General features: G+C 51.9%; 7 protein-coding genes across 7 annotated transcripts; 2 read left to right on the top strand and 5 right to left on the bottom strand.

Annotated features, from left to right (window-relative positions):
- Nucleotides 1-526: 526 nt before the first annotated feature.
- Nucleotides 527-7,386, bottom strand: atg2 (putative autophagy regulatory protein Atg2). Its single transcript, XM_020205593.1, has 3 exons — nucleotides 7,146-7,386; nucleotides 884-7,021; nucleotides 527-821 (listed from the first exon to the last, which is right to left on the bottom strand). The coding sequence occupies exons 1-3, from the start codon at nucleotides 7,305-7,307 to the stop codon at nucleotides 804-806; spliced, it is 6,318 nt and encodes a 2,105-aa protein (XP_020054399.1). The 5' UTR covers nucleotides 7,308-7,386; the 3' UTR covers nucleotides 527-803.
- Nucleotides 7,387-9,106: 1,720 nt separating this feature from the next.
- On the bottom strand, nucleotides 9,107-11,003 carry ASPACDRAFT_1872539 (putative CECR1 family adenosine deaminase). The gene is made up of 2 exons (XM_020197999.1): nucleotides 10,777-11,003; nucleotides 9,107-10,714 (listed from the first exon to the last, which is right to left on the bottom strand). Exons 1-2 carry the CDS (start codon nucleotides 10,898-10,900, stop codon nucleotides 9,207-9,209), a joined length of 1,632 nt encoding a protein of 543 aa, XP_020054398.1. The 5' UTR covers nucleotides 10,901-11,003; the 3' UTR covers nucleotides 9,107-9,206.
- Nucleotides 11,004-12,289: 1,286 nt separating this feature from the next.
- On the bottom strand, nucleotides 12,290-13,614 carry ASPACDRAFT_80182 (putative ubiquitin conjugating enzyme (UbcK)). The gene is made up of 3 exons (XM_020205592.1): nucleotides 13,180-13,614; nucleotides 12,770-13,102; nucleotides 12,290-12,708 (listed from the first exon to the last, which is right to left on the bottom strand). Exons 1-3 carry the CDS (start codon nucleotides 13,284-13,286, stop codon nucleotides 12,603-12,605), a joined length of 546 nt encoding a protein of 181 aa, XP_020054397.1. The 5' UTR covers nucleotides 13,287-13,614; the 3' UTR covers nucleotides 12,290-12,602.
- A 1,504-nt stretch (nucleotides 13,615-15,118) lies between these two features.
- On the top strand, nucleotides 15,119-16,832 carry ASPACDRAFT_53570 (putative serine/threonine protein kinase; the record flags this gene model as incomplete). Its single annotated transcript, XM_020202765.1, has 2 exons — nucleotides 15,119-15,204; nucleotides 15,287-16,832. 2 exons carry the CDS (start codon nucleotides 15,119-15,121, stop codon nucleotides 16,830-16,832), a joined length of 1,632 nt encoding a protein of 543 aa, XP_020054396.1.
- Nucleotides 16,833-17,174: 342 nt separating this feature from the next.
- On the bottom strand, nucleotides 17,175-19,801 carry ASPACDRAFT_80180 (uncharacterized protein). The gene is made up of 2 exons (XM_020205591.1): nucleotides 19,713-19,801; nucleotides 17,175-19,527 (listed from the first exon to the last, which is right to left on the bottom strand). The coding sequence occupies exons 1-2, from the start codon at nucleotides 19,753-19,755 to the stop codon at nucleotides 17,501-17,503; spliced, it is 2,070 nt and encodes a 689-aa protein (XP_020054395.1). The 5' UTR covers nucleotides 19,756-19,801; the 3' UTR covers nucleotides 17,175-17,500.
- Nucleotides 19,802-20,912: 1,111 nt separating this feature from the next.
- On the top strand, nucleotides 20,913-22,474 carry ASPACDRAFT_80179 (3,4-dihydroxy-2-butanone-4-phosphate synthase RIB3). The gene is made up of 3 exons (XM_020205590.1): nucleotides 20,913-21,291; nucleotides 21,404-21,521; nucleotides 21,647-22,474. The coding sequence occupies exons 1-3, from the start codon at nucleotides 21,222-21,224 to the stop codon at nucleotides 22,161-22,163; spliced, it is 705 nt and encodes a 234-aa protein (XP_020054394.1). The 5' UTR covers nucleotides 20,913-21,221; the 3' UTR covers nucleotides 22,164-22,474.
- Nucleotides 22,475-22,482: 8 nt separating this feature from the next.
- On the bottom strand, nucleotides 22,483-23,797 carry ASPACDRAFT_80178 (transcription factor TFIIE subunit TFA2). The gene has a single exon (XM_020205589.1). It carries the CDS (start codon nucleotides 23,692-23,694, stop codon nucleotides 22,813-22,815), a length of 882 nt encoding a protein of 293 aa, XP_020054393.1. The 5' UTR covers nucleotides 23,695-23,797; the 3' UTR covers nucleotides 22,483-22,812.
- Between the last annotated feature and the right edge of the window lie 418 nt (nucleotides 23,798-24,215).

Genomic DNA, 24,215 nt, shown 5'->3' with positions numbered 1-24,215 from the left:
AGGTAAATGTAAGCTCTGTGCACGGCTACGGCGTGGCCGTTGTTCATTCGCTGCTTTTCTCGCGCCAACCCATTCCCGCTGCGTAGGATGATGACTGGCTAGATTTGGCCGATGAGTTCCATGGTACTTCTTTTACCTTATAGCATGGTACATAATACATGTTCATGCTCCCTCATCGAAAATGAACGGTTATTGCAGGACCCTACGTATGTAAAGCCATATACAGCCATTCTTGTCAATCGGAGGGGAGGAAGAGAAAGCAAAAGGACCAAAGTGTATCTATCTCCTGAATAGCTTCGCATTTCTACAACCAGTCTACCAGTCCTTCGGCACCCCAAAAATCGTAGCCAATTTCAATGAAAATAATGACAACGAAGGAAAGAAACAAAAAGAGAGGAGAAAGAAGAACAAAAAAAAATTCCTAACACCGTCTCATGCTTCTTCTTCGATCCACGGAAAGCAAATATTTGACATGAAAGAGGAGGACAGAAAGCTAAATTGGAGTATCATTTGTCATGGCCGTCATAAGAGAGGAGAAAGAAAAACCAGAATATGAGGACAAATCCTTGCAACCGCGTCTAAATCTCCGGGTACAACCTGCCTACAGCTCATAAAGATCCTGCCACTAGTGGTCGTGTTGTGATTATATGTACTAGTTGCAGCTGCTTCCAGGTATGACCTGAGTATTGGAGAGGGAAAAAGAGCCATGCTCGAATAGTGAGAATCTGGCTGCCGTGCAATCGTGGTATCAAGCATCCATGATATCAAATTAAAATTAGTCGGAATGTCGCGTGAAAGTCGTTTTAATGGCGTTTGTATTTCTGCAAAGGTGGCGGGTTAGTAAAGAGAGTCCAAGATATCCAGTAATCAAGTCCAAACTTACGTCTTCCATCTTGCGGCGATTGCTAGGATCGAGAGTGTTGCCGGCACCTAGCAAGGTCTGTCCCACAGCCTTGGTAACACCGATTGCAGGCCGGAGGATAACAGTCGGCGCACGCTTGAACACTGCTTTGGCAGCAGCCTTGGCACTTCCGCTCTCCAGCACCTCGCCAGGAACCGCGACAATGGCATCCCGTGCCGTCAACAGATCACGCTCTAGGCCTCTAAATCCGCCTCGGAGACCCTGAGCAACTCCAAGTGGTTGGTCAGCATACAGCGAGATCTTCTTGGCATCTTCATCGTCACCGAAATCGTCTTCTTGGCCCGCGGTCGGTACATTAGGGCTGGACAACAGATCCTCGGCACCTTGCAACACCGTTTGAGTTCCAATCGCAAGCTTGGCTCCCAGTTTGATCAGTTCATGAGAGGTGGTCTTAGCAAACGCCAAGGCGCCTTTCTGGATACTCCGAACAATACGGCCGTCCTTCTTGTATTCGCGCATGGGCACCATAACCAAGTCCTTCACGCCTCCACCCACGTTGACCAGTGACCTGATGGGGGCCAGACCAGCCAGAACTCCCGGTAGCTGATTACTCTTGATATCGGGCATCCAGATGTCATTGAGTGTCTGGCCCAACTTATCGAAACCAGAAACACCGTAAATGATGACATGCCGCATCACCATATCTGCTCCGTCCAGCACAAAGAAGTTCATGAACTCGGTAGTACGACCCGATCGAAGACCAGCATAGTCCACCCGCTTGGGCTTAAAGTCTAGTTTCACTGGCACAGCATTAATTTCAGCTCGTTGCAGGAAGGGGACTTCGCTTGGAGCGGTCGGCGTCGGTGCAGTGTCATCCCTGAACTCAAAGAATCGGCAAATGAAGTCCAAAGCGTCCTGGTCAACGTGCAATCGGAGAGGAAGTAAGGTCGCCTTGAGCACAATCTCAGAAGCAGCAAGTTCGGGCACAGGCCGGACCGTCAGAATCTCCAGATGCAACATACTCGTTCCACTCTCCTTTTCGCCGGCTTCATGCATATAGGTTGCAAATTTCTTCCATGTCGAGGTAGGCACATGGTCGAAAATTTCCACATCGTCCACCCGAACATCCAAGGAGCTTTGTGTTTCGTCCAGGCCAGGCGGAAACACGACTAGATCTGCGCAAATCCCTTTCAGCTCAAAGGTCATTTTGTGGTACTTGCTTCGAGACAACCGTAGTTTCTTTCCCCGTAACGAAGGCGATTGACTTTGTCGCACAGTCGCTCCAGTGACAGTTGTAGTGGTCGCATAGCTTCCTGTTTCACTGACAAGGTCATCGATGTTGCGATTGATATCATTGCGAATCTCTCGAGGATCTTTGTTGGCGGGAACCCCGATGTAAATTGAGTTGAAAAGGCAGTCTCCGATAACGGATTCCTCTTCCTCATCAAAGCTAGGGGAAGCTCGACTGCCGGTGCGGGCACGGCGCTCGGTGGCCTTTCTTTCAACCTCTTTTACCGCCTTCGAGATCGTATCCCTTGTTCGTTGCCAGTCATAGCCATCAAATAGATTCCAAATGACATGAGCGTCACGTACTCTCACCCTCAAGGGACTCCTTTGGAGCTTCGAGTCGTCTGAGAGACCATATGTATTCTGCGTTGAATCCCACCTATGCGCTGTGCCCCCAACAGCAGACTTCTGCGCGAAGTGGTCGTCACGAAAGTCAAGATCAGAGATACTTGCCGAGACATGATACTGCGAGTGGAAACTGTCAAGCAGTTCGCTCGAGCCCGTTGCCAAGCCGGCCCCAGGCAGAGCACTCTGTTCGGAGCCCACGCTCACATATTCAATTTCATCATCCAATATTTCCCCTGTGTCTTGTGTTTGTTCCAAAGAATCAGGGCCGGTGGCAGTAGCATCTTCCAATTGGTCAGTCACAAAGGCGTCCCCAGTGAAAGATGCTAGCATGTCTTGGATTGGAAGAACCTCGGTTCGATATTTCGTAACCACACTTGGGGGAGTGGGCGGCTGCAGCCCATTCAAGATACTGATAAGAGTCTGCGTGGAATCAGCGCAGGTTTCCAGGATGAGCAAGTCGTCTTTGAGCTCCACATCAAGAGACTTCTCCCCGTCTTCACTCAGGCGCACAATCTTCACAGTAGCTGTGGCCGAAGATACAGTGCAAATGGAAACATAGCCCTTGTCAATGAAGGTCTGGATCTGGGCGCTTTGGGGAGAGTTCAGGTTTCGTTGGTGCAGATTATTTGCGAGATCCACGTTCTTGACATCGTCAATGACCAAGATTGACGCTTTACGAAGGTCCAAAATGGCCTCTGAGGAGACAACATCATGCATGGTACCGGAGAATTTAGCGTTCGTGAGGACAATGAGACCTTTCGCAGGAGTGCTGCGAGGATTGAGGCTCAGAACACAATCTCGAAGATCAACTGTCAATTTTGTGGGTTTTGTGGGAGTGTCCTGGCTTGACGCCTGATTTGACGCTTCCAGTTGTGCTGGCTGAAACTCAGGAAGATTGGCGATTGAGTTTGCCATGTTCGCAGCGACGTCGCCAGTTGTCAGCTCATCTCCAAGCCCAAGGAATGCGATGACGGAAGGAAGCGAGTATTCTGCACGGAGGCCATGTAGCTTGACCTTGATCGTAGGATCCATCTCATCCGCAATGAAACGGACCATGAGGACCGGCATTGTTGTGTCGTTTGAGAAGTATCCCTCTGCTCCAGGAAGTGCATCGCCGACGAGCTCCTCATCTTCGTTCCTCGCAACTTGTATGTGACCGATTTGAGCAGCCACAAGGGACGGAAGACTGATATATGCTGCTTCGGCATCCTGGAGCCTAGCTCGAATGACGCCTACCTTTCCACCAAGGTATGTTTGAACCTCAAACTCACGCAGTAAGATCAGAGTCAGAACTCCGGGTCTATCGTCTTCAGGCAAGTATTTGGCGACATTCGACAGTCGACTTATCTCGTCCGCAAGCTGCATAAGAGATTCCAAATCAGCGGTCCGAGATACGACAGTCTGCGTCCGGCCAACTGTGACACGAAGGACAGATCCCTGGTTACGCTGGCGGAATAGCGTGTCCAACATGATATCGTCATCTTCATCGTATTTATCTTTCGAAGGCGTGATCAACGCGAGAAGCCGATCCAGGTCGCGCTCTTTTGGAGCGAAAAGAAATTCAAATCTGATATCATTCAAACTCACAGAAGCGGGCGCCTCGCGGTTAAATTCGAGAGGCCATGGCCCGCTAAGTTTCGCCTTGTCAATCTGGATTCCCAATCCCTCAGATCTACTGACAACCTTTACTGCCGTTGTCCTGAGTTTAATGTAGTGACTTTCCCCGATGATGTTCAACGCAATGCCACCAATTCGAGCATTCACCTTGACCGGTACTGTTCCAGGTGATTGTGCAGTCGCCGGGGGAGGGCCACTTTCAAAGTGCACTCCGCGAGGACGCTTCGGTGTGTCCTTGCTCGGCCCCTTGCTCGAAGAACTAGATGAAATGGAGCTTCCAAGTTCCAGAATGGTGCTCAAACCGCCTACCCACCCTATGGCCTCTTCCAGGCGCTGGATGTTGAGATTAAGTTGTAAGGGAAGCGTCATGAGCTCAGCCGTCGTCGCTTTCGAAGTCATCCGAACCTTCACCGAGATGTCACCTTGGCTTGATGAAGTGACATCCCTAGTGGATTCGCGCATCTTGAGTTCTTCGCTGAAAGAAATCAGTTCCTCCTGCGCGAAGCCCACTATAAACTTGGCCACATCCAGATGTAGCGTAGTAATATTGTCGTTCGCGGCGAAATTGGCCTTGAAGCCCGAGATCACCGCTTGAAGCAGAATCTCTTCCTGATTTTGGGTGATGAACGCCGAGTCATTTTCAGGAGGATATGCATGCCCTGGGACGTGGTCGACGAATTTGATCGCGAAGCTATCAAGGGAGACTCGAAAGGCTTGCGCCACCTTTGATTCCTGTGGCGGACGATGTTCTCGTGTCATGTCATCAGCCGGATCAGCGAAGGTACTAAGGATTCTTTGTCCGACCTTGACAACAAGCCAACCGATTGCGATGTCGAATTGAATTTCTGCAGAGAATATCTCCAAACCAATGTGATCTCTCAATTTATGTTCATGCTGATTCATATCTTTGGCATCATTGAAAGGAGGAACAGCCGTGTTCGAATCACCGCGAGATCGCATCGACGAGTTTAATAAGCTGTCCTCGACTAGAGAGTCCTGCAGGTTAACTGCCGATTCCTTCAAGTCCTCATACGGGGCATGTCGATGTGGTCTTGTGGATTCGGCCTCATTATTTCCCTTGGTAGAATCGATAGATGGAATCGAAATCTGGATCCTATCAATACTGAAAAACTTCCTCGCAACGTCAGCCGACTTATGTTCTTCAGTTGAGACCTGAACAGACGGTCTCTCTTTCAGATCAAAATGAGAGTCATTGTCTGGTGGCTGTTGCTCAGTTGACTGTGATTGAGATAAATCTGGCTTAGACTGAGGTGTGAGTTTCGGTGTTGATACAGATGTCCCGTCATGGTCGTCGTGCTCATGTCCACCCTCTGAGCTACCCGGAACTGCGTTCTTTGCAACTGAGTCCCTCATGACCTGAGATTCAGAGGAATCCCAAGCACCGGGCATGTTCGGCATGAAACTTCGCGATGTAGAACCATGACTAATGGCACTCATGTACATGCTTTGTGCCTCGTCGTGGGAGAAGAGCCGAGACTCACTGAGATCGCCTTGATGGAAAGACCCAGATGTTGAGCTCGAACTGTCGGTCTCCGAAGATGGCGCGGATGTAGGTAGTGATGACTGAAATTGTGGGAATGGCTCAGGATTTTGATCATGTTCCGTGATGAGGGCAGGTAGCGTGGATCGGGTTTGAGGCGCACTAGAATCGGAAGAACGCGCAAGCCCATGTACTCCTGGCATTTGTGGCCTCGGTGCAAGAATCATGGCACTTGGTGTGTCGTGAGCTGGTTCTGTTGTCCCAGGTGTGGGTAATTGTAGCGGGCGCGGAACAAGCCCACTGCTTGCAGCCAAGTGACTAGTTCCTATTGGCAGGTTTTCCAGTGCCTCTAATTCGTCGTCTTGAATCTGAGAGTTGATAACAGAATCAAGGTAGGCAGGGTTGTCCAGCAGCTTGTCATCATCAGCGAAGTCTTGCGATTCCTCCAAGTAACCATAGCTCCGGGCCTCTCCCTCTTCCGTGTCGGCATCTGAAAACCTCCCATCATAGGTGTACACGGATCCTTCCAATTCGGGCGCACTTCTGTCAAGCCGTCGAGAGTCTACAAGCCCAGTTGATGGCTCAAGTATAGTTGATCTGGTCATTTCGAGAGTGGAGCTCCCCGAGGAGGGCCCAGGGGCAGGGGAAGAGACTCGGCTCGGGGGTTGACTTGTCTTCTGGACAAGGTTCGAGGGGGAGGCAGGGGCGGCGAACCGTGAGTAGTTGGCGAAGACAACTGGCTCTGATACCAACGCAACACTAATGTCAGAGAGCGAAACTGAACGTCTCCCTTTAGGCGATCGATCTCCATCTGTGACAGGAGGCGCAGAGACGGCGTCCACCTTCACTTGACCAACTCTCAGCAATGCAGTAATCAGATCGGGCCTATCCTCTGGCTGCCTCTTGATAGACCCATCTTGCTTCATCTCCACATCGACTCGCACGGATATGTCATCCACCTGAACCTGCAGGCGATCTACGACACCTTTAAGAAATGCGGCAACAAAGCTGGGCAAGGATACAGTCTCGTTGCCGAGACCCAGTTCCTCTTCATCATCGCTGATAGATGCCGATGTACGATGCAGAACCTGGGACCTAGAGGAGATGGCCGCTTGTAATTCATCCTTTTCCTCCTTGGGTTCAGCTTCGAGGAACGACTGTGCGAGATCGGCAGGGTTGGGAATGAATGCGTCCGGGCTGGAGATGTGGGGTGAGTCAGGGGCCCTGTCCCCTTGCCCAGAAGGACATGCTTCCTGCGAGAGTAGTCTCAGATGTACATTGATGCCGCTGGCTTGACATATTATACCGCTACTGTAGATGTCCGCGGGGACGGTGATCTTCAGGTATTGGACACGGGCGCTTAGGAGCTTGCTTGAGGCAGGAAGATGTAGTAGTGCAGCTAGTTTCTAATCGAAGTTGGGAAAAAGAAAAGATTAGTGGAAATGAATGATGAAGAATGTGAAATGTCGGATTTGGAGCACGGGCGGATCTGAGCAGTTGAACAGCCGTTTGAAAGACCGTTGCACTTACATCAAGCCTCAAGCCGATATCCCGCAGTTCGACGGTACTGCGTTGTCCCCATCGAATCCCTAGACTATCCAAGTCCAGAGCCTCAGTATCGACTAGCTCCAGGCGAGATAAGGCATAACGGAGCAATCGTTTCTGGAAGAAGGAAGGTAAGAAGTAGGCCATTTTCGGGCGGAGGGAGCCGGCGGGGGGCTCATTTGAGGATCACAACAGTCATCTGAGCAAAAAGAGAACAAGGCAATAGGAAGGGGAAAGGGAAAGGGGGACGGGTGAAAGATGCCTGGGCCTCAAGAAGAAGCAAGCAGCCAGAAGGCAGCAGGAAGCAGGCAGCAGGGAGCAGGAGGCAGAAAGTAGGAAGCAAAAGGACCACAACAGCAGCAGCAGCAGCAGCAGCACGAGCACGTAAGTTCGGGAGATGATGCGGATTGCTTCGAGGCCGGGAGAATGACGTTCGGGGGGAAATGGGGCGGAAGGGACGCTAAGTCCCGTTGGTAGGTGGAGTGACTGGAGCCAGTCACTTGAGAGTAGAGGAGAAGGAAAGATAAGGATGGATTGTGGATGATCGACCGCAATCGATAGTCAGGCGGAGAAGCTTGGGCTAGCCAACGAACTACCTAACCCAAACCACATACATCATGACAACTCACACCTACGTTGATTCATTTTCTTGTTGTTCTTCTTGATGATGATACATATAAATTTAGGTGAAAGTCCAGAGGGGGAATTTATGACTACCACAACCAGTGAACCGCGGCAATAGTGAATTTCAAGGCACAACAAAATCCAGAATCCAGTCGTTGCCTGAGGTTGGAATTCCCAACGATCATCAGAAGCTTTAATGGTTATTATCAAGTCCAGCTAGGAGGTTGAGGCATCGCGGAACACAGCTTGGAAGCCCAGGCACCGGCCAACACAGGCCTCGAGGCTCTAAATTTGTCGGGAAAGTGATGGTCCGTGTTTGAAGAATGTACTCCGTACTGTACATAGAGAGTGTAGATAGTGGATCCCTGCATATCGCTAAGGCGAGGGGCCAGCGTATAAAACATCATCATCATCAACTGTTTGGTCTATGTCTACACAGCAAAACCACAGTCCGGTTCTCCCACAGCTCCTCTTTCTGAGCATCTAATAATATATCCTAACCGTACGTATCAGTATATCGGGCTATCGATCAACCGAGGATAAATGTTACGGTTCAAGTAGTCCTAGAGACCGTTTCCGCTGTACGTGCATATTAGCAATTACACACGAATGTCACGTCCAACGGAGGAAGACACTGACTCTGTTGAATAAATCATGCCACTGACACGCCCAATCGCTGACATACTACTGAGTCAAAAGGTCTTCGCGCGGCTTCCGAATCTTTTAATCCAGTCGCCCCTCTAACCATTGTATCAGTTTCATAGCAAACAGGCACGTATTATTCACATCTCCAGCTCGCACGTCGACCTTAAAGGTCCAAATACCACTTCTTAAGAACATTGGGAGGAATTGGAAAGCTAGTAGAATCTCACTGTAGTCGCTACTGGGCATGTAGTCAACCTGAACCCCATGGGTATTACGGATTATAAGGTGGGCTAGATTAGAAAAGGATGTAATCTCTAATGGTTCTGTAGTAGAGTCTTCTTCGTCGTAACTACCATCCGGATAGATAGCAGAGGCGCTTAATTTGGGGGTTGCATTAATCAGACCCTCCTCAGGAAGTGCCAGCTCCTTCTTCTTGGATTCAGGTAGACAACCGCGTAGGTAGACGAAGAAGACACGGTCACTCATATCCGGCTATCAGTATCAAAAGATCATTAAGAAAAGAAGAAGAAGGATCTTATGTGATAATAGGAGTGGGCAATCTCAAGGAACTCGATCTTGTAGATCTGGTCGTTTTCAGGCACGGTGTCGTCGCAAATGGATCTGGGAGGGGATGTCCAGGTATGTGCTCCGACCTGTGGAGGGGAGGGAGCCTCGCCCCGGGGAAGGTACAAGGTAGTGTAGATTTCATATAATGGCATTACGTGATACAATCGAGCAAGGAATATAATCGTGGCCGAATGATACAAGATTCATCAATTATTCATCACTGCCTTCCTCCGCAAATGTGACAGTAACCCACTCGCAAAACTGCTCAAACCTCGCCCACCATTCCTGCAAACGGCGGGCCTTGACCTTCTCGCCCAGGATGCCTTCCCGAATCTCAGAAAGCCATTCACCCGTCGGCTGATCGTCGTAGCAGCTCCACCGAATCGAGTTCTCCACCAGCATTGCCAGTCCTGCAAGATCGGCGTGGTCATCAACGCCTTGAAGCACCCTCCAAATTACCTGCGTGAACCCTTCTGCACCGCGCCCGTCGAAACCACCAGACAGATGATTGCCACACAGAGCAACCGAGACACCCCGCGACAGCAGGGCCGGAAGAACGTGCTCGCTCCGGCTGGAGGTCGGACTGAACTCGACCAAGATCTTCTTCTCCTTGACCGACTCAGTCAGCAACGGGTGCTCGTAGAGTGTCGATCCATCGCAGATCCTCCGCGTCCCCAGCAGAATCGCATCATACAAGCCGTGGTCGGCACGCACCCCGTCACGCGCCATCTCGCCCGCATGGAAGAAGAAAGGGATCTCCAGTCCTGCGTCCATGCACTCTTTGCGGAACCAGAACAGTAGAGGCACAAGGTCCGACAGTGGCCTCGCATCACTTCCTGTCCCCAAGATGTCGAACCCACAGATAACCTCCGGGTAGTCATACTTTGCGAAAAGACAGGTTTGCATGTTCTCCACGATCTCCCTGTTCGACAATGAGCGACTGGTAGTCCATATGATACGCGCTCCGTAAAAGTCGCGCCCTTCGTCCGTGCTCTGGAAACGCCGTAATTCTTGTTGAAACACATGGCACCATTCGCTTTGATCTGCGTCGGGCGTGTCGGTTCCTTCTCGTCGATAGAGATGAGCGAAAGTATGCCTGAATTCGGCATAGTCGACCCCGTCCGCTGCCAAATGGGCGAAGACGTCTCTCAGGCAGGGACGCAGAATGGGCTCATAACTCAGCAGAGAATTGATGATCGGTGCGCCGTGGCAAGCGTCGCTCGACTGCTCGTCCCCAAGGGTGCATCGCCTCTTTAGCCATTCGCGGAACCCGGTCTCTCCGCCATCCGGGAAGGAAGAGGCTGCCTGCTGAACAGGAATAAGTTCCGAGGCAACATAGGCGGCCGACCATATGGAGACGCTGTGCTTCACGCTCTGTGTTGAAGATGAAGTATACTGAAAAGTGACGGGTGATTTGAGTCGCGCTTCTTGAGATGATAAAGGCTGAGGGCTAGAAATGTGCAGCCCTGCTGTGATAAGAACGATGTCGATCAACTTATCTACGTTAATGAGGCCATGGATGGAGGCGTTCAGCAGAGACCCCTTTGGCATTTTCTGCGCGATCTTCCAAATATCGGTTTTTCGAACCTGCTCCCAGTCCAGAGCCGGTGGTCCATAGTAAGGCGTAGAGGCTTGAGTCAACTCCCGGTCGCGGATTTGGGACACAATCTTACAAGCTCTAGCGGCGACTGGGGTCAGAGCTTTGCGGAGGTTGAAGTCTGAAACACACTCGTCAGTCGAGATCAATTTGGCCAGTGGCCCAAGTACTTGGGTGACTAACCATGTCGCTGTTTCTGCTCTTGCAGAATAAGAGAGTCCCGTCCTTGCAAGTACTGTTGAATGAAGGGATCTTCAACCTGGGGGATCCCTTCCTCTAATTCCCACTCCTTGTCGTCGGCGGCCATTGTTGATTATTTGAGGACACCAAATGGGAGTTTCTCGCGCATCTGCAGACTGCGCTCTGGGGGTGCCTTAACTAAGGTTGGAAAGGATTCAGGAACTAGGCCGACTATTGGAACTGTTCGCAGCCGACGGAACCCATGAGGTCATAATCTCGATTGCCCCGCTCTCATGAGCGAGTCGGAGTTTAACCGCGATTGAGCTAGTAGTACTAGTGGTCACCATTCCAATCTATTCCAGTTGCACAAGTTAAGGTTAGTTTAAATGGCACCGGCTGAGCATTGCCTTACAGCACCATCGATCTTCTGCTACAAGTCCCCGCGGAATGTTCAATTCTCGGCATTTCAGGCCCGGGGCACCTCAGGGCTGCCGCATACGGCAAGTTACCGGTTTCGGAAGCCATCCACTAGAAATAGTAACAAAGTAAGATTACCTTAAGCTTGATGTCGACGGTAGGAGACGATTGAAAGCTCAAGAGACTACCTGATATCCCAAGATAAGAAGCCTGAACGTAGGGCACCTCTGTATGTGTAAGAGGGTGCCCCATCCAAAGCATCTAGCCAGTAAAGCAAAGCAGGCAATATTCGCCGGGCGAGAATGAAATATATGCTCGTTGTACTCTAGAGAAATGTACTAACACATGTCCTACCTTAGAGAGGATGAATTGACCACCGTAATAGTCTCTAACGCGATATCACCCCCTGCAATACCCTGCAAGCCCGAATCTCGACGCAGGATTCATCTCCCATGTTTGAAGCTGATAACCAGGTACAGTACATTGCAGATCCGGCGTGCTGTCGGCAGCCGGCGCCCAGCTGGCCCGGGAATGTCCATCGCGTGGCATTTAGGTTATGCTAACGCGGGCGATCACTGCCTTCGGCAGTGCAGCAATTGCAGGGGTGTATGTTGATCACTTGTTGGAGCAATTAATTTGCCAGGACGAGGTAGAGTATCTACCGGGGCGTTTCTTCACTTTCCTCTAGCACCGGGGCTTGATTTAGTCTGATTTGAGTAGCTAAGATTTAAACTTGGCCTATCCATATTAGACTGGAGCGCCGGGTAGGGGAGTAAGACTTTGGATGGTTATTTGGATGTTGTTCGCTACTGTGCTAACTGCTAAGTTATTACTAGATGAAGAAAGGAACCACCTTCATCATGTCTCGCTGCTTTTTGATGTATTGCAGTTCTTGAGATTAAAGATACCTTCTTGTGAGTTGGAGCTCAGAGCTGCCTCGAGTGGATAGCTTGTAGCTTTGTTCCAAGTATATCAAAAATCAATGAGACCCTTGCCTGACTACTTACTTCATGGCCGCTCATTTACACACATGCCTCGCAGCCAATTTAAGAATGACAAACAAGCTGAAAAAAAGGACCCGAAGATCCCAAACAGGACTAAAAAGAAAGTAGGGTATTTGATTCCAGGGACCTATAGCCTTCCAATCCCCACACCGCTGGTCCATCCCCACCGAAGCAAAATAGAAAATTCGCGCCCCTCCCAAACGCATAAACTCCAGAAAACCCCCAGATGACAAGAAACAGGTGGACCCCGGGACCTGCTATAAAAGAATCCCAGGAGAGACACTGTGCAGTGATCGCATCCTAAACGAAAGTACCCCAAAGACAACCCCAGTTATGCAATGCAACCTGATTTTCCTCTCCCGTTTGCGGAACCGACCGCAACATCAAACACACATTCTCCTGGACTCTTTACTCGATATCTTCAATGTCGCGATGACGAGCAAGAACGTGTCGTTTGTATTCTTCTTGGTTGGTATCCCAGAGCTCGGCGGCTTGGGCGTTGAGGGGGCTCGCGCTGTGGGTGTATTAGCATTTTGAAGGTCCTCGACCGGAACATGGGATGGATGGCATCATACTTGTTGGGCTCCCCGAGCAGACTCTGCAAGCTGAGCAGCACGCTCTGTACGTTGTACACAGCGCTCCATTTGTCTTTCAAGATATCAAGACAGATGCGGCCGGAGAAGTCGACGTTGGGGTGGTAGATGGGGGTCTTGAAGAGAACGGTAGGAGGAGCATAGGGGTAGTTGCTGGGGAAGGCGAACGAGAGTCGGAAGGTCAGTCCTTCGTAGGGGGTTTCGGTTGGACCACTAATGGTGGCGGTCCAGGAGAGCAGGTTGCCGTCGGCGTCTGGGAAAGCGGAGATGCCCGGAGAGGGGGAGAGCATGAGTTGCATCAGCTCAGCTTGAAGACTAGAAATCAGTCGGACGGTCAGTATGTGAGCGACTTCGGATGATCGACAAATGCGTCTCAGGATGCGGTGACGGACCGTTTGGTGACGCTCTGAGTGTCACTCCTTTGTGCTGAGGAGCCGAGCTTGGAGGTCTCGTGAGCGTCAGGAGCGGAGTTCTGAGTGTCTTCCATGGTGTAGTCCATTGTGAAGGAGAGGGTCGAAGGGAAGGTGATGAAGGAGAGCCGAAAAGATGGGTAAGACTAGTGATGCAGAGAGGAGTTCCGGAAAAATGCCAGCTTTCGAGACTAAGCAGTAGCGAGGAACAAGAGATAATGAGGTAGGTTGCTGGTGGTGGAATGAGAGCGTAACCGAAAGCAGCGCGACAGTTGGCCGGAGGGGAAGCGGATTGACCCACCGCAAGAACCCCAGAATGATCGGAATCAGAACCTTGGACGAACGGAGAGCTGCAGCAAAAGTATGTATGTATGTCTGGTTTAGAGCAGTTTTGTAGATCCTTTCTTTGGAAATGAGAAACAGGGGAAGTAGTCTGGGTTCTTAGGGAAAAGAGAACTTAAGTGGGGGAAAGACAACTGTGATCGAGTGTTGGATTGATTGGGGTTAGTTTTCTCCCTTTTTTGTTTACGCCCTCATCCGCCGGGCAACGCAGCGCAACCGTTCAATGAATGACTCTGATTGATGCTCGCTGGCCATTGATGATCCACCACCGCATCTGATCTCCAGAGCCTCCATCTGACTCTCTCAGTTGACAGACCGGTGGTCATGTTAGTTGTATACATGACGCTGTTTCTCTCGGTGCCAGTCATCTTAAATCGATGACGGAATTACAGTCAGCACACGAAGAAAAAAAAGCCCACGCCTGTCTGTACATACAACAGCCATACAACAAGTACTGTACGTACTAACACTAGACTACAGCCTGTGTCATCTGTGTTATTTTGGCTGCCGGACCAAGCCAGAGCTCGGCACAATACGTAACAGCTGCTCCCTAGGCGGTCAGCCAGTGGCTCCGCACTGATCGATGCATATAATCGACACGGTTAATCCTCTATCCTTGTCAACTCTTCTGTTCATGCTCAGGCTTTAAACATGTGCGCAGCTTCAGAATCTCTTCAAAGAACAGAGAAAAGTTGCCATGGCCCCATTCATCAGAACCGGCAGCAGGGACTATTTAACAAGTCCCTGCTTAACAATGTCGGGTTTCAGCACAGTACAGCGGCGCATGACAATTGAGGACCGTGCGCGGAGCGTTGCGCCGTGGCTTACTGAGAAGGCCCTTGAGGGGCTCTATTCAAGTCGGACGTTGTGTTTATGGGCTGTCACGGCACTGGCAACATCCATTAGTCTTAGAATATGGTACTCGTACATTTGCGCCTGTTGGTTGTTGATTCATCAAAACCATAATGAAACCTTGAATGGTGGTACAGTTACCATGAGCATACAGCAACCCTGGAAGTAGTCGATGCTAGCTCCGTAGGCAAAGAACATTCAATGAAGGGACTACCTTTTAGACTCGTACCTTAATGATTTTCTAGCGGTGAGCTACCCTTATTCTCCGAGAAGAGACGTGAGTGAGTGTATAAATAAGGTCAAATAAAGGTCCTGAAACCACCCACCATACATATGCAGGTAGTGCCCCCGACTAGTACAAAGATTGCCGTGGCCACCCGAGCGTAAAAAAGACCATTTTCTTCCTCCTCCTAACATCCAAGAGACTCGTACTCGTCAAAGAGACTCTTACAGTCGTACAAGTCGGAATGGATGCCTGCGACCGGCAGCCTGTCAACAGACTTCCCAATGAGGATAAAGTGGCTCTCGCGTGCCGGAGCTGCGCGCGTTTCTCTCCAGCTTCGCTCTCCCATCGCTCACCCTTGCGTGGATTCTCACCACCGCATGATTCTGGCTAGAAGTAACTGAAAACTCGGACAATTTTCTCGATTTGCACCTCCTTCCATCTGACCTGTCATATACTATCGGATTCACCCGTGGAAACCCGGGTTTGCTCGCCAGCACCACGATGCATCACTCGCAACTAGCCCCGCTGCCGAATGACTTACCCTTCCGAATAGTCTCCAAGACGATCGGCCAGGGTGCCTATGCCTGGTCTGCTTGAACTTAAGCCCTCTTACTCGATTTTCTTGTAAATCAAATCATCTTGTTAACAATTGTCTTTTAAATTCCTTAGCATCAAAAAAGCCGTCCCGTCCCACACAGATAGTCCGGTCTTCGCAGTCAAGTTCATTCACAAGGAATATGCCGCTCGCCATGGCAAAGTCAGCGCGCGACAATTACAGATGGAGGCGACGGTACACAAGCACATTGGCGACCATAATAACATAATTTCTTTCTTCCAGACCGGCGAGGACGATGTGTGGCGCTGGGTTGCAATGGAGCTGGCCGAGGGTGGCGATCTTTTCGACAAGATCGAGGCCGACGAGGGCGTGGGCGAGGACATCGCGCACGTCTACTTCTCCCAGCTTATAAGCGCGGTAGGCTACATGCACTCCAAGGGGGTGGGACACAGAGATATCAAGCCGGAGAACATGCTGCTGGCCGCGGATGGCAATCTTAAAATTGCCGACTTCGGCTTGGCCACGCTGTTCGAGTACAAAGGCGTGACCAAACTCTCCACCACCTTCTGCGGTAGCCCGCCGTATATTGCACCAGAGGTGATTTCGTGCAGCAGCAGGAGTCAAATTAAAGGGAGGGGTTACCGACCCGACCTGGTGGATATTTGGTCGTGTGGTATCGTCTTGTTCGTCCTCTTGGCTGGCAACACCCCGTGGGACAGCCCGACGGAAACGAGCTACGAGTACCAAGAATACCTTGCCACTAATGGGCGTACGACCGACGAGCTGTGGCAGCAGTTGCCGCCCGCTACGCTTTCACTCCTGCGCGGCATGTTGAACGTGGATCCAGCCAACCGATTCTCTCTCGAGGACGTCCGCAGACACCCCTGGTACACCCGGCCGAACAAATACCTATCGCGCAACGGCACGCTCAGAGACACCATCAACATGGCCACGACGATGTTCGAGTCTCTGCATATCGATTTCACACAAGACCCCTTCGCGCGGCCGCACGGCAGCGGCGGGAGCCAGGGCTTTGAAGGGACCACCGGCCTAATGGACATGGGAGATGAATTGGACGACGATACCGATCAAAGGATCTCATCCACGCAGCCGGAAATGCCGCGCGGTGGTATGCTAGTGGATTGGGACACGCCGCAGGTGGCGGACGCATTCTCTTCCACCCAGCCCATGGGCAGACCGTCGTTGTTGTTCGGGAAGAACGACACCCAGCCCCTCGACCACCTGGAGGACGAACCGTCCATGTCGCAATTCTCCCCGCACCCCTCCGTGCCCTTAAGTCGCACCCAGAAGGCCATCCGCTTCCACGACATCGTCCCCGCCCGTGCCATGACGCGGTTCTTCTCAACGTGGGAGCTCAAAATCCTAGTGCCCCTGATCTGCGAGGCACTGCATCGTCTGGGCGTTCCCGTGCCCGCCGTGCCCGCCGTATCCGCCGGGGATACCTCGGCCACGCTGCGGATCATCACCCGCGACGGGCGCATGTGTACGCTGCAGGGCAAGGTCCTGATCGACTGTGTGTCGGAGGGTCTCTTCGAGATCGAATTCATGAAAGTCAAGGGCGACCCGCTGGAGTGGCGGCGCTTCTTCAAAAAGGTCGCCGTGCTCTGCAAGGACGCCGTGTACAAGCCTGATAGCTGAATTGCCTAAACCTCAGCAGGGTCCCCTTCCACATTGAAGCTTTTGTTTGTTTGTGTGTTGGTCGAGTTGCGTCTGGCTTGTGGCCTTATGGTTCATTGTACGAATTAATGTAATAATGATGGGATTGGAGTTGTGGAATTCGGATGGGTTTGGCAACAAAAAGAGTAATGGAAAACAAGCTAGCATCATACGCTTACATTTTTCTCTTTCTTTCTCTCTGTCGTTGCTAGCTATGTTTCGATTATTAGAAATGGTGATCATTCAGGTTCAGGGACAAGCGGTCACAGCTGCCTCTAGTGATGTTTCAAGGTTCTGCCTTTCCCCCCCCCCCCCCCTCCCTGTGTATCACGACTGCAGTACTGCAGCATTCTGACCACCCTAGTACTTCGTAGAATGCGATCTAAATGCACGGTTTGTACCATAAGACTCTATAAGTCGCAACATCGGCAGCAAGAGAGACAACTAACCAAAGCAAAAATGGTCTATCATGTAGGGAAGCAGGCAACAGGTACATACTCAAGTGACACACACGGATGAGAATAACTCAGAAGACCCGCAGGGCTCATTCGCTAAAGCCACGAGAGGTAGAGAGAAATTTGGTTGGTATCAAGAACAAATGCTAGCCGGGTTATATATCGTGCTTGTGGGAGATGATTCATCAACCTGATCTAAAGGCCGAGTCCTCCCATGCGTCTCACCTCATCAGCCTGCCTCTCAAGCGCTCTGCGCATCGTATTCGCGTATTCGTTTTCTCGACGGCGGAGTTCTCGTCGTTTGGCTCGGAGCTCCTCACGCGCAGCATCGTCCAAATCCATGTCCATTAACATGTCGTCGGCCTCATCGTCCTCGTCGTCGAAATTCGCGCTGGTGGAGGTAAAATGGACTCGGCCGATGTGTTCGCCCGTCCAGACAAGGAGCTCGTCGCCTGTCAGGCTGCCGCCGGTGGGGAGGATCTTGCGGGCGACTTCGCCTTCGCTGTAGGATCGGGACAAGCCGCCCCAGAGACCGGTGGCGAGGTCCGTGTCGCCGTCTGCAGCGCGAGGCTGGTGCGCGGTCTCGCTGGGGTGGTGGCGGCGATGGGAGGACCCTACTCGAGTATTATGGTGGTGGTAACCATGATGATGGTGGGGGTGGTGTGGAGGTTGGTAGCTGTTGATGTTGAGGCGACGGACTTCGGACCGGCCGTCCCGCTCCACCCATTTGATATTTCCATCTCCATCCGAATAGACAATGCGGGTACCGTGGGATTCGACGGATAGCACCTTGGACCTGGCGACACTTTGCCGGTTGTGATACATCGTCGACACCACGGACGACGACCCGGACGAGTTGATCATGTCGCTGTTATTGGATGGGGCGAGATTATACAATTCAAGTGACCCCCTACCTTTGTAGTCGCCACAGGCTACTAGCTTGTGTGAGGAGGGGAAGCTTGAGTCGGAGATGGGAAATCGTGGTCCGGGAACGGCTGCCAGACCACAAAGCTGACCACCGGAGTGGATTGTGTTTTGCAGCCGCGGGAAGTAGCGGCGATCGTACTGAAGAATGCTTGGGAAGCGACCGGCGAGGAAGATCGAGTGAACATGTGGCGCTGGGGGGTGCAGAAGTGAGAGGGGCCCTGGTTGGAAGAGTGGTGCATAATCGTCGGTGTTCTGTGAAGGGCCCGGGCTTCTGATACGGTGTGGAGGTCGGCCGTCAGGTTGCAGTTGCAGAAGCGGCGAGTCGGGCGGAGCGTACAGCTGTGACTTTGGAACCAACGAAACAGTTGGCTCTTCACATCGTAGATTAATGGCTTCTTCTTCCTCGCTTGCGGACAGTCGACCGTCGTAGATGTGTAGACTCAGCGTCGTAGCGAGTGTCAACGGCACCGAGTAGTCCGTTTCCTGAGACAAGGCGAACACGGACCAAGGATAGCGTTGCTGAGAGACCACCCGCAAGGTCTCCAGATCGACCTCGTTCAGGACATTTCCCACGGCCAGATAAGCCCTTCGGCGGATGGAGTCCACGCTCACACATTCCCCCAGATTCACATATTCCAGAGACTGTTTTGCCGCGGCGTGATCCCTCCTGCCAGAGAGGTTGGTCATCAAGATGCCCGGGGCGCTGACGCCAATCATCTTACCCTTTGTCTCTTGCGACCCGATCGAGTGGGAGTGGTTGAGGTCCCAAATGCAAACACTCCCATCGTCCAGAGGAGCGATGACTTTGTTTTCCCTGGCTGAGCTCCAGTCCCGCAGCAGGCCCATGCCCTTCGCTTCCCGATACACCCTTCTTTTCTGACCTTCCACCCGTGTGAACGGGCGCTGCATCCAGCTGAGCGAGATTGGTCCATTCCGTGCGATATACTCCGAGTACCAGTTCACATCTTCACCCTCGTAAGACGGGTCCCACTCCGTGGCCGCCCGTGATCGAAGACCAAACGACGGCGCCCGATCGGATGGTTTAGCACTGCCCCCGTCATTCCCCGCATTGGGTTGAATGAGGGATCGAAGGGTAGTCTGCCCTAGCGCACTCAGCGGTGCGGTGGAGTTGGTGACAAGGCTCGCGGAACCGGTGCCATTAGCGGAACGAGAGGCTCGCGTGGCGCTCCATGACTCTTCGTAGCAGTGGAGTCTCCAGAGATTATTGTCACGGGCGACAAGAAACAACCGTTTTGAAACAGATTGGAGTTGTACCCGCTCATGTGGAGTGAGGTCTGAAGGGTCTCGTTAGCTTGTTTCGCTTATGTTGTTATTGGGAGCTTGCGACTTTAGACTAGCAGCAGCACTTGGACGGAGGGGCTGTGATGTTTGTGTGTTTGGGTGTTTGGGTGTTTGGGTGTTTGGGTGTGGAGTTTATTAGTAAGGGAGGAGGGGGAGAAATAAGGGACTATCTGCATACAATCAATAATCTCACAGAGGATCTCTACGGGGAGTTTCTCCATGAGTGAGGCAGAGGGAGAACCAACAACACCATTGAGGGCGGAAGGGGATTCATCTGGCTTGTGCGATGGGGTGTAAGCAAAGGCCATAAGTATTATGATTTGCGTTCTTGGGGGTTGGGGGGCTCCATTTATTGCTCTCCACAGTCCGGATTCTAGACCCGCGTCACGTGCAAGGCCCAAGCAGGAGGCTGTAAAGTATACATGCACCTGGTTACATACGTATAGATAACACTTGCTACTGGTATCTTTGTGGTTGGTCATTGTTCAGGGAGTCCAACCTTTAATACTACCAAGCACCAGCAGCTCCAATGGTCTAAGGCATCAACAAGCGGCCAGCTCATCAAAGCAAGCTCCTCCAGCACCGATATAGACCGGGGTGGTAGAAGTGGATAGCATTGCGAGATCCCCGATTTCACATCGGGGGCGCGCAGAGTCTGGTCGTCGAATCCCAAGAGACAATGATGTCCGGCGCATTCAGGAAAACAACGTAGCGCATCCGATATCAATACGACGGCAATTAGTTGTCAGGCGCTAGTTACATCCACCCACAGCTGATTAACTGTCTGCTGGGTGTATGATAGCACGTCGCCCATTCATCGACCAAGTCCATTTCAGCGTGGTACAGGAGCCTCGTAGAACGCTGCTGTAAATAGTGGTACGCAGGTGCCTGCAATGAGAGAGATATCAAGGAGTTACAATAGCTGATGGAGGTTAACTAGTTCCCTGTAGAGAGTTTATTGATAAAACGTGCACGCATTTCAGCAACAGAAAGGACCCAGCACTTGCTGGTACAGTACTTGTTGATCAATCGATAGAAATGGTCATGGCCACTTGCCAGAGAATAATTTCCCTGCCTGCAAAAGGCGGCCGCTTCCGGGCCCGGCCCAAGACAGCTGAGCCTGCAGGCCTCGGCGAACCACCCGCTCATGACCGACATCTGACAAACCATTAGTGATCCGCTCCCTATCCCTCAGGGCTCAGACTTTCCTTAGCCTTCTTCGTACATCTTCCCTGACTAAAAACTATCCCTGTCCAATTTCACTTTAAGTCCTTACGGAGTATATCATATTCTTGAGCCTCATTGTACTAACGCAGGAAAGCAATATTCAAAGTGCGATCACTTCTCGATTGATCTTCCTCGACCCTCCCTCCATTCGCCATCTCCGAACCCGAGCTTCCGAAAGTCCGCCCCGCGCCTCATCTCCGGCCGAGATAGAGTCATTCGCCTTGTGATCGGGTGTTCACTCCGCAATCGCAACCTATAATCACTCAACTGGACCTGACTCCATATATTTACGCTGTACCACACAACATAGCGTTCTTCGTCCAATCTGTAAACACATCAGAAGAAGCCTTTTCAATACGATCTTCGCTTCACCCGCTCCTCGCCTCGCCATATTGCCCCGCCTCCAATTCCGCATAGAGGGGCAGATCCAACTACCTGACCTTAAAGTTCACACAACACAATGACCATGGCTGCGCCGTTGGATTCTAGTCTGAATTTCGATTCCATCGAAGACACCCTTGCCGCTTTCAGTGAGTCTTCTCGCTCCCCCTCTCAAAACTCCTCAACACTGCGCGTGCCTCCAGGCGTCTGCTGGCATGGTGCAGAATCGCATCGCGAACTAACCACCCAATTGCGCTTCAGAGAATGGCGAGTTCATTATCGTCCTCGACTCCCAAGATCGCGAAAATGAAGGCGACTTGATCATCGCCGCCGAGTCTATCACCGACGCCCAGATGGCCTTCCTGGTCCGGTACACGAGGTGAGAAAGACACAATCTCTCCATATCTCGCTCCTCGGACGCAGGCGCCAGACCCTTCAAGCTGCAATCGAGAAACCCAGTATCCGAAAGAACCCCATACTGACTTAGCATCTTTCCAATATCAGCGGTCTCATCTGCGCCCCCGTTACCCCTGAAATCGCCCAACGCCTGGCCCTCCCACAGATGGTGCTCGAAAACGCGGACCCCAAGGGCACCGCCTACACGGTCTCCATTGACTCGAGCGACCCGTCCGTCACCACTGGTATCTCCGCACAAGACCGCGCTCTGGCCTGCCGCACCCTCGCCTCCCCGACCGCCCGCGTCGACGATTTCCGACGACCGGGCCACATCATCCCCCTACAGGCCCGCAGTGGCGGTGTCCGCGAGCGGAGAGGCCACACGGAAGCGGCGGTGGAGTTCTGCCGGTTGACGGGCAAGGTCCCCGCGGGTGTGATCGCGGAGCTCGTCGAGGACGGCGAGCTGGTTGAGGGGGTGCCGGAGATCCGGGGCAACAATGGCATGATGAGACGTGATGGCTGTCTGCGGTTCGGCAAGAAGTGGGGGATCAAGGTCTGCACGATCGAGGATCTGGTCGAGTATGTGGAGAAGACGGAAGGTGGTCTTACGAACGGGGGTCAATGAACATGAAAGAGAGCAGAAACAGGAAAAAAAGGGTCGAGAGAGGTATATTTGTGGTTTCTTTCCCTTTGACGGTTGTATAAATTTCTTCTGAGTGATTTCCTCTCTTGTTCGGTTATACATCAGGACCAGGCTCTTTGGGTTTGTTGTTCACTGCATTATGCGCGGCTTGGTTGCATGTTTGCGTATGGGTGACTCAAGTGAGGAAAAGAGAAAATAGATTCTATCTTTATGGCTGGTTTACACGTTTTCATGAGTCTTGGAGGAGTCGTTGTTAGATAAAAGAGGAGAATCGACATGAGCATCAAGTCCATCATTCATGCAATTGTTTAAATTAGTTGGGTATCGATTTTGCCTTTATATTATACAGCGAGGGCGATGAAGATCGCCAGAAGACAAACATGACCAAGCGCAGATAAGATCTGGTCAAAAATAGCAGAGAAATCAGAAGTATATCCTTTTCCTGCGTCTAATGTTTACCCACCAAACGCCAGTATAATGCAAAGTCCGAGTAAAAAAAGGAAAATGAAGAGAACCCCCCGCTATACCTTTTTCAAAGGCTTGTAGGCTTTCTTTTTTGTTTTTCTTTAGAGGAGCCAAACAAGCGAGCAAGGACGGATTGTCGGGGGACAATACCGATCGCATGAACTCCTTACCGCTTCAGGTGAGAGTAATCCCGCAAAACGCCCATCATGTGGGTGTTGGTCGTCTTCCCGCTGCGGCGAGGCTTCTTGACCTTCTTGTGCTCGATCTTGGGCCGCTGCTTGACGACCTTGTTCTTGTTGGTGGGGACGATTCCGGCGCGCTCCAGCTCCTCCTTGACGGTCTGCTGGTCTGGGATCTTGATCTTCTCCCAAATCTGCCGGAACTCGTCGTCGAAGTGCTGGATCAGCGACGGGTCGTTAGCCCAGACCATCTTCGCATGGTCGTCCTTCTTGTTCCGCGTCACCAAGAGCTTCCCATCCTTCTCGAGCTGGTTAATCGTGTCCTCCACGTTCGGCCACCCCTCCCGGAGCTCGCGGACGCTCATGCCCGCGCCCGTGGACTGCGTCTGGAGCTTTTTGAGGAGCTGCTCCGCGGTGCGGATGTTGTGCGGAGGCCGGAAGCTGAAGGTGCCCTCGCCGTTGGCGCCGCGGGGGTCGTACTGCACCTTGTCGTGCACCTGCAGGATGCTTCGCAGGGCCTGGACGTAGCCCTGGTCGTTGGCGCGGTGCTGCAGGGAGAGGTAGGAAACGATGTCGGGGAACTTGAGCGGCACGCCCTTCGCCTTCATGTGCTCGATCGCGAAGATGACCTGCGTCATGATGTCCTTGCCCGTGCCGGTATTCGCGGGCTGTGAGTAGACAATGTCATCGTGGCGTTTGCGATCTCCGCCGCCCGGAGTCGGTGTCGATGTGGAGGAGGGAAGCTGCGAGCTGCTTGCGGAGGTGGTCGTGTTGTTCTGATGGTTGAAGCGTCTCTGCTGCCCGAGTCGACTCGCGGAGTCAACGACGCTGGCGTTGAAACTCTTCAGCTGGTTCTGAAGATAAGACATGTTTGCGATCGAGATAGCGAAGAAGACAGCTTTAGTATGGACCGAAAAAAATGAACGAGTGAAGGGGTTGACCGCAGCGAGCCCGGAGATCTAGTAGACTCCTAAAGGTGGGGAGATGAAACAAGGACGAGGCAAAGCCTCTCTCTTTGTGAGGGAGCACAAAGAAGCTCTTTTCGCGACGCGACAATAGATCACAAAAGCATGAAAGAAGTTTGCTCTGTTCTGACGCAACAACCTGTGTGGTTGAGAATGACAGGATGAATGAGCTGAGAGGGAGATGAGAGTGTTCGTCATCACGGATCTAGAAGTTCTGACATTGCAGGTTGCGGCCTTGCGGCCCGCTCAGGCAACACTATCGCACGTGATAGTAGCCAGCTGCGCTAACCTGTTTGGAGCTCCGCCCAAAGCCAATGCGTAACTTGCTTGACCTGCAAGCCGGTCTCTCAATCATTCTCATCTCACCTATCGCGCGACAGGGGGCTTTCTCTTCTTTCTGCTCTGCCTCTGTCAGCTTCTTCACT

Source organism: Aspergillus aculeatus (genome assembly GCF_001890905.1).
Source record: "Aspergillus aculeatus ATCC 16872 unplaced genomic scaffold ASPACscaffold_12, whole genome shotgun sequence".
Taxonomy (NCBI): domain Eukaryota; kingdom Fungi; phylum Ascomycota; class Eurotiomycetes; order Eurotiales; family Aspergillaceae; genus Aspergillus; species Aspergillus aculeatus.
This window is presented reverse-complemented; position numbering and strand designations above follow the sequence as displayed.

Bases quoted from the DNA above. Each gene is read 5' to 3' on its own strand.
- atg2 (XM_020205593.1), bottom strand. From the start codon at position 7,307: ATGGCCTACTTCTTACCTTCCTTCTTCCAGAAACGATTGCTCCGTTAT. The intron at 7,022-7,145 runs GTAAGTGCAACG...AACTTCGATTAG, and splicing joins ATATCGGCTTGAGGCTTGAT to AAACTAGCTGCACTACTACA.
- ASPACDRAFT_1872539 (XM_020197999.1), bottom strand. From the start codon at position 10,900: ATGGCCGCCGACGACAAGGAGTGGGAATTAGAGGAAGGGATCCCCCAG. The intron at 10,715-10,776 runs GTTAGTCACCCA...AGTGTGTTTCAG, and splicing joins AGAGCAGAAACAGCGACATG to ACTTCAACCTCCGCAAAGCT.
- ASPACDRAFT_80182 (XM_020205592.1), bottom strand. From the start codon at position 13,286: ATGGACTACACCATGGAAGACACTCAGAACTCCGCTCCTGACGCTCAC. The intron at 13,103-13,179 runs GTCCGTCACCGC...ACTGATTTCTAG, and splicing joins ACTCAGAGCGTCACCAAACG to TCTTCAAGCTGAGCTGATGC. The intron at 12,709-12,769 runs GTATGATGCCAT...ATACACCCACAG, and splicing joins CTGCTCGGGGAGCCCAACAA to CGCGAGCCCCCTCAACGCCC.
- ASPACDRAFT_80180 (XM_020205591.1), bottom strand. From the start codon at position 19,755: ATGGAGAAACTCCCCGTAGAGATCCTCTGTGAGATTATTGATT. The intron at 19,528-19,712 runs GTATGCAGATAG...GAGACCCTTCAG, and splicing joins CCTCTGTGAGATTATTGATT to ACCTCACTCCACATGAGCGG.
- ASPACDRAFT_80179 (XM_020205590.1), top strand. From the start codon at position 21,222: ATGACCATGGCTGCGCCGTTGGATTCTAGTCTGAATTTCGATTCCATC. The intron at 21,292-21,403 runs GTGAGTCTTCTC...ATTGCGCTTCAG, and splicing joins AGACACCCTTGCCGCTTTCA to AGAATGGCGAGTTCATTATC. The intron at 21,522-21,646 runs GTGAGAAAGACA...TTCCAATATCAG, and splicing joins TTCCTGGTCCGGTACACGAG to CGGTCTCATCTGCGCCCCCG.
- ASPACDRAFT_80178 (XM_020205589.1), bottom strand. From the start codon at position 23,694: ATGTCTTATCTTCAGAACCAGCTGAAGAGTTTCAACGCCAGCGTCGTT.